Genomic DNA, 7,483 nt, shown 5'->3' with positions numbered 1-7,483 from the left:
AAAAAAACACAGATTTATCTACATGTCTAATTTCAGTGGTAAAAATTTCATAAAATTTCACTTTGTATTTCTATTTTTTTAAGGCTCACAATCATAGTCTGTATTTCTTGAGTGAAAATTTTGATTCAAATAATGATTCAACTTGCCGGAATGATTTCTCCCTCACCGAAAATCATTTTTCGATCCGTAAATAAGGTTTTTCTCTTTGTAATCTCTAGTTTGTCTCTGTAAAATTTTATAAATTTTGATGTTGCTTTTTATATTTCCCTACACCCAAAACCGGATCTATCTGTTTCACATCATTATGTATAGGTCAGAATCAAGTACGTATTGCCGGAATCATCTCTCTCTAACTGAAGATGATTTTTCCGATATGTAAAAAGTGTTATTTTTTTCATTTGTCCTGTTTTTATTTGTCAAATGTTATAATTTTTTATGGTCGTTTGATATCTGATTGGAGCCTGACACTGTGACAAGTACTGACAAGTACTCTATTGTAGGTAAAATTGCATATTTTCATCTTTTTATTCAATTTTTATATCAAAATAATCTCAGAAATTATATTTTTTTATTTCATTTTAATTTTAGGGTCATTATAAGTATCCATGTCAATTTTTATGAATTTTAGAATTTATTTGATGCATTATTTAGTTATTTCATAAAAATAGGATGCTCGCGGAGTCCTAATTCAACTGAAATACGACAAAATATTTTTTTTCTAATGTTTCAATTTTTTCATAAAAAGTTTTATATTTTTAGTGTTTGATCATGTTCATAATCATATTAGGGTGCTCTCCACCCGATTTGGCTTTGTTTTGAACTTGTTTGATCCCCGAATGAAATAAAATCTTGTTTGAAAAACCCTATTTTTAGCCTTATTTTGCAATAAAGGTCAATTTTCAAAGGTATTTTGGCTATTTTTTTTAAATTCTGAATTTTAAAATTATTTATTTTTATTATTTATTTAGTCAAGCATCATCCTTTATTGTGTTTATTTCAGGAAAGTATGGTAATCAATTGTACTCATTGCATACCATGAGGCTCAGTTTAGTGCCATCGACTGCAAATCCAGGTTGAGGTTCAACGATCATATAATTGGTTATGAGAGTCCGACTCCTTGAGAAGGGTCTTCGTTATCCTTTGAAAGGACTTGAAACATGTTGGCCAGCCCAGACTTGGTTGATGACAGCTTAGTTTTCCAATTTCTATTCAAGCTTTAGAGGAATTCCCGACATCCAGCGATTAGTCGTGAGCGTTCTTCCACCAACACGGCAAGCACCGTGACATAGCATCATTTTTAGCTTATTTTTATTGGCAACTCGGATGATGAATAAGCCATTATCAAATTCGGTAAAGTGTAGCTCGAAGAACTTAGCCCAAAGTTTCTGCAAAGATGAAAAAACAAATTTAAAATCCGAACATTTGTATCTTTCACCACCAGACAGTCCTGCTATTGCGCTCCAATGCACGGTTTGAAGCATATGATCATAATTTGAGGTCAGGATAAACAAGTGGTTGCAGTTCGATCCCTCCAAAATCTTCACAGGAGGAAGGTTGTACTACATCATGGACGCAAAGCTATCTCATTCCACTGTTGAGGCCCAAGAGCGGCTTGCTCCTTGTGAAGAGCCCGCAGTGCCTGAAGGATGAGAGAACTTTTCAGGGGGCAAGGACGGGGGGAGGGGAAGGCGGAGGGTCACCACACGGGAGAGGGGGGTCGAAGCCATTCGGGTGCTCAATGTTTCAAGTGTTGAACCTTATTAAATTACCTTCGTTCTTGATTTAAGCTAATATAGAGTAATGCTACAGGAGTATTCTCAATCAGACCTTATATATGTACTTTACACAGTTTACTCGATAGGAATCATGCCTTGGATCATGTTTTTTGGACATAAAATTAAGTCTTTTTTAGTCATGAAATTTTGGTACATTGTGAGCCGTTGATTTTCAAAGATCTTAAAAGCCTTACACTATGCCATAATCACATGATCCAAAACTTGGTTTTCACTAAATAATGATTGTAGATCATATCTATATGGTCTGATCAAAGAAAAACCTCAAAAAAATTGAAATTTGAAGCTTTTATTAGGTGAGAATAGGTGCTCTGGGAGCTACTTATCATTACTAATATATATATATATATATATATATATATATATATATATATATATATATATATATATATATAGAGAGAGAGAGAGAGAGAGAGAGAGAGAGAGAGAGAGAGAGAGTAATGTGTTCCTTAATTAGGCCCCCTTTTTAGTTAGATCTCATTAGGCCTATTCAAAAATCATAGTTTTAAGTATTTTTTCTCACCTCATACACCGTAGATGTGATATGTAGGTTTTTCTTAGTGAAAACCGGCTTTTGGATCGCCAAAATCTGACTTGTATACAGGTTTTCCGGTGATCGAATATCAATGGCTATGAAGGTACCGGTTTTTTTAACTCAGAAAAACATGCTTTTTCATAAAAAAAGACATGATCCGAGAGTTTTTCCCCACTAAATCGAGCATGCTAAACACATCTAATGGTTCTGATCTCTCATAAAACACTTAAAACCTATGGGGCAGAACGAGATGGGGCCTAAAATATTCAGTTCATATATATATATATATATGAAAGAGAGAGAAAGTATTTCACTATTCTTTTAATTTTTTATTTATGACAATTATTAAAAGAAAGAAAGAAGTGGTTACACGTTTTTGTAACTTGGTAAAAACGTGATTACGTTGAGATATGTTAACATTGTGGGGGTCAGAGATGGGGGCAGGGTTTTCACCATTCTTTTCATTTTTCTTATTTATATCAATTTTTAAGAGAGAGGTAGAGGTTGTTACACGCTTTTGTGACTGTTGGTAAAATTCACAATATGACATGTAAATAACAAAAAAAAAATGTAAACTTCATGAAGATGGGCAAACAAATTTAATGACACTATTACAACACATGGTGAGAGTATCGTTTAAGAAAAAGTTCAAAGCCAATAATTTTTGGCACCTAGTGCCCCTTATTCTACATTTATAATATTTAGGATGAGGACATAGGAGATAATCTCAGGTCCATGAATTAGCTTTGTAAATGAGTATTGCAGCATATTAATTGGTTAATGAATCGACATATTATGGTTAAACTGATAAAAACGAAGGAATAATTAAAATATATATGGTCCATATCATTAAACAATCACTTCTAATTAACAAGCTCACTTGTAATAATAATACTATAGGAGAAACTACGGAGCTAAAATAAATCATGTAAAATTCAAATAGTAGTAAACAAAGCAACAAAATATTTAAGGATTTCCCTGGTTGAAATGACGATAGATGCAACTTAGATAGTGACAAGAATTGTCATCCGAAGACAACTCCAGTCCAGACAGGTCGCTTGACTCAGCATTCCCACAAGCTTCCAGCTTTGGCATGATTGTTGCAGGGTCAGCCATCTCAGTGGAACTAATATAATGGTCTGGTTCAGGAAAATCACTCACGATGTAACTATTGTGCTCATCATTTGCTTCAATCATGTCACTCGGGATGGAAAAATCCTGCTCATAATTTGGTGCAAGTGAGCTTGGTGCAAAGCTATCTACTTGGACATTTGATAGCACTGAGCCTTGTTGAATGTGTGGTGCTGGTGGGATTGGTTGGGTGCTTGTTGAAGGTGTGTCAACATTCCATGAACCGCTAGTTGTTGCCTCCATGGGTGGCCTAAGCATTCTCAAATGTTGGCTAGGCAAACACAGAAGCCCCCAAGTATGTTCGGTGCTCTTGAAAGCAAGTGGTTGATTATTAGCTTTAGGAGAAAAATTGGGCACGATTCCCTCCATAGAAGGAGCTTGAACACCATCAAGGTTACCAATATCATGCTTAGGTGCTTCTTTCAGTTCCTTCCTTGGTGTCTGACTTGCATCCTCTACCTTCAAATTTTTGGTGTCTCCAACCTTCTTTCGGCAACCCCTCTTGTTATCCTCTTTAGTAATAATAACTTCAGCTTTACCTCTTTCACATTCTTTCTCATACACTCTGCAGAGAACCCAATCATCCAACTGCAACAACAATTGGTTATTAGTTATTAAAAAAGAGTAATGCTACCGTGCTCTGGGAGTACCTACTCCCACATAATAGAAATCATGGTTGTATTAATTTTGACAATCTAAAGCTACATTAGGTACTTTGGGAGCACCCTATCATAGAACACACACACACACACACAGAGAGAGAGAGAGAGAGAGAGAGATCACCGTCATATCACCAGCCTTCCTTTTAAGGGATGTACTGGTGTTGGTTTCATAATCATCGATGGTCCGAAACTCGTGCATGATCCAGTTAGTCTTGGTGTCGTCGGGAGCCTTCCCTTGGTAGTATACAAGTGTCTTTCGTGTTCCAATCTTTCGGTCGTTCCCATCAAGTATGTACTTATCGCTACTGATGGCTTTCCAGTAGCCATCCCCAGCAGACCGACTTGGCCGGCTCCCGTTCTTATACTTTCTTGATCTTGGGGTGAAGAAGTACCACAGTTTCTTCCCATAAACTGCCTTCTCTGTATTCATTATCATCATAAAGTCGCATAAAAAATCTTTTCACAAAACTGAACAAAGAAAAAAAAAACATATATGTATATTGAGAAAGAGAGAGAGACAGGTATCCTTAATTAAAACTCTGTAACTTCAATAGTAATACTAATCTACAAATTTGCAGAAAGAGACAAGGATCGTGTTTTTATTCTTCTTCTTTTGTACTAATGAAGTTTAAGAATTTTGCAGCACTATACAAGACTTGAAGATGAATCTTCTTTTTCCAAGAAAATGGATAGACGTATAAAAGAACAAAAATACAAAAAAAATGTGTAAAATTATTCATCCCCTACTTATCCCAATACAGCATAATGAGGGCTGAATCAGCCCCAACATCAAATTGAAATAAGGTCTATTCCTATTTGGTCATATATATATATATATATATATATAGAGAGAGAGAGAGAGAGGCAAAAAAACAGCCTTTAGCCACAGCTAAAGTCTGTATTTTCGCCCAGAGCACAGCAGTCAAAGACTACCACTAAAACGCTCAGATAGACGATGGACACACGCCCAATGTTTTTCCATCCACTGTTACAGGTTTTTGTGTGTGTCTATAATACGCTTAACTGAAAATCTAAATTATGGTAAGCTGACTTTGGTTGGATATGCAATAGAGAGAGAGAGAGAACCTATGAGTTGAGGTGGCGCCATGGAGTAGACGTCGACGCTGGCGATCAAGTCTTTGAACTCATACGAGTCATCATTAGCAGCCTTCTTCCTTTCATGGAGGAAGTATCCCACCAACTCTTGTTCAGTGGGGACGAACCTGAACCCTACCCTTGGTTCTTTGGCCATCTCCTTGTTTTTCTCCATCTCTTCTCTTCAGCCAAACTCTCCAAAAAGTTCCCGAGAAAAGGAGAAAATATTGAACTTCTTTGAGGCAGCCAGAAAAAAATATCATATATATAGAGAGTGAAGAACTTCTTGGAAGTCTTATTCGTTTACGACTCTAATGGAAGCAGGTGAATACGGTGGAAATGAGCAAAAGGCTCGTGCTAAAATCGTGACCGCCCCTCATATTTTTTTATGAATGCCACGTGGCACTTAATGGAGCTGGTATTAAACGGAGCTGTTTTTCCGTCTATTTTGAATGAAAAAATATTAAAAAAATAAAATGTAAGTCTTCTTCCCTTTCCCTCTGTTCAAACTCTCTTTGAATCCTTTACAATATACGGGTCTTCTTCTTTTCCTTTCTGCAAACCCTCTTTCAACCAGCAACATGCCTCCGTCCAAGGTAAAAAAGGGAGGTGGATCGGTGAAAAGAGAGTTTGCAGATAGGGAGAGAATAATTGTATATAGTTTTGCCCCGGGGTGGAGGCATGGAGTCAAGCATAGAGTGCATAGCGAAAAACAGAGAGTGCATAGCGAGTGCAAGAGAGCGAAGAAGCAAAGCTGAAGAAAGCAGAAGCAAAAGAAGAGAAGAGACAGGAAGGGCCACCACCACCCGTGTTGAAGAAGATGAAGATCTTGGTTGGGTTCGATGAGAGCGAGGGCAGCTTCTATGCCCTTAGATGGGCACTGGACACCCTGTTCAGCCATGGCAGCTTGATGATTGTGAACGCCAGTCAAGCTTTCCAGCAGTATTTCTTCCCTGCTGGACCAGCTAACGAGACCCGAACTTGGTCATGATTTTCATGGGATGCCAAACACGCCCATTCTTTTTTCTTTTTTTTGGAGGGAAACAAGCATATACTAAACGGTAAAAAGGATTTGCAATTGGTTTCTCCCCATGTGTTTGTTAGATTTTTTTTGAAAGATCATAATCTTGGCAAAATGTATTTGGATGAGGAATTCCCATTTTGGTCTTTTGATTGTGCAGGTGTTTATATTACCCCTGCTGTTATTCAGTCGGTGAAGCAAGGCCAGGAAGAAAACAGTGCAAGGCTCTTGGGACAAGCATTAGCGTTGTGCAGTGAGAAACATGTAAGTTTTTACTTTTGGAATCTTTGAAGAAATTATCATTTCTTGGTCAGGATGGGGTTATTAAAATGAAACATCCAACTTTGCAGCTTTGTCCTTTTTTCTGTAATCTAGAATTGGCACACCTAATTTAGTTAATTCTTACAGTGTTGTCACGTGTATTGTTTGTATGAATTCTTGCTGCCAGATAGCTGATTTAAATGCTAAAAAGATGGAAGCCATGTCCTTTTTGTATGCAATATCAACATCTTAGTTTATGTGCTGCTTATCAAAGTCTGTGCTAGGGGTGCAAACGGGTCGGATATGGGCTAGATCATGCAAGACCCACTCTGATTTTGAGTTGCATGATATAGATTTTTATCAGAGTTGTATGTGAATGATATATGATGAGGTAGGATTGAATCAGGATCTGAAATATATATGGTTATATTAAATCCAGTAAAAACATGATTGGATTTTGTTCGAATCAGAACATAGATCCAACATAAAATACTGATGTAAATCCCATCCGAGCACAAAATTAATCTAATTAAGCATATCCAAGTCCGATCTAAAAGAACATTGAGATATTATCTTAAAGATCCATATCTGAAAATAATATATCATATTTGAGTTGAATTACAAATGCAATCTGTTTGCACCCTTAGTCAGTCATGATTTTGCAATTGGGGCACTACTTTTTGTTCATCATGTCTCTTGAAAGTATGATATATAGCTCTTGATTTCTTAATTATCCATTAATTTTTGCAATGTGTTTAAGTCTAATGGCTACTAGCTAGTTTTTCAATTGAGATTGATCATCACTATTTACAAGTTCAGACTACAAAATATGATTACTTAAAAGCTAAATAAGTTACAGTTACTCTTTGGTGTGTGGAAACCATCCCAATAGGCTTTTACATCTATTATTTGTGGTATCTACTTTTGTAAATACTAAACGGCAAGCATGGTGATAGCTAAGTCAGGATGCATGCTTCAATGTTGC

The 7,483-nt window shown here is 36.5% G+C and overlaps 1 protein-coding gene across 1 annotated transcript; it reads right to left on the bottom strand.

Moving 5' to 3' along the window:
- Window positions 1-3,294: 3,294 nt before the first annotated feature.
- On the bottom strand, window positions 3,295-5,391 carry LOC149815529 (uncharacterized). The gene is made up of 3 exons (XM_089990562.1): window positions 5,208-5,391; window positions 4,243-4,541; window positions 3,295-4,047 (listed from the first exon to the last, which is right to left on the bottom strand). Exons 1-3 carry the CDS (start codon window positions 5,389-5,391, stop codon window positions 3,295-3,297), a joined length of 1,236 nt encoding a protein of 411 aa, XP_089846688.1.
- Between the last annotated feature and the right edge of the window lie 2,092 nt (window positions 5,392-7,483).

This window comes from Nuphar pumila, chromosome 15 (genome assembly GCF_984573655.1).
Source record: "Nuphar pumila chromosome 15, dmNupPumi1.hap1.1, whole genome shotgun sequence".
NCBI classification, from domain to species: Eukaryota; Viridiplantae; Streptophyta; class Magnoliopsida; order Nymphaeales; family Nymphaeaceae; genus Nuphar; species Nuphar pumila.
Note: the sequence above shows the minus strand (reverse complement) of the source record. Positions and strands in the feature narration are given on the sequence as shown.

Bases quoted from the DNA above. Each gene is read 5' to 3' on its own strand.
- LOC149815529 (XM_089990562.1), bottom strand. From the start codon at position 5,391: ATGGAGAAAAACAAGGAGATGGCCAAAGAACCAAGGGTAGGGTTCAGG. The intron at 4,542-5,207 runs GTTCTCTCTCTC...TAATGAATACAG, and splicing joins GGCGCCACCTCAACTCATAG to AGAAGGCAGTTTATGGGAAG. The intron at 4,048-4,242 runs GTGATCTCTCTC...TTGTTGTTGCAG, and splicing joins GGAAGGCTGGTGATATGACG to TTGGATGATTGGGTTCTCTG.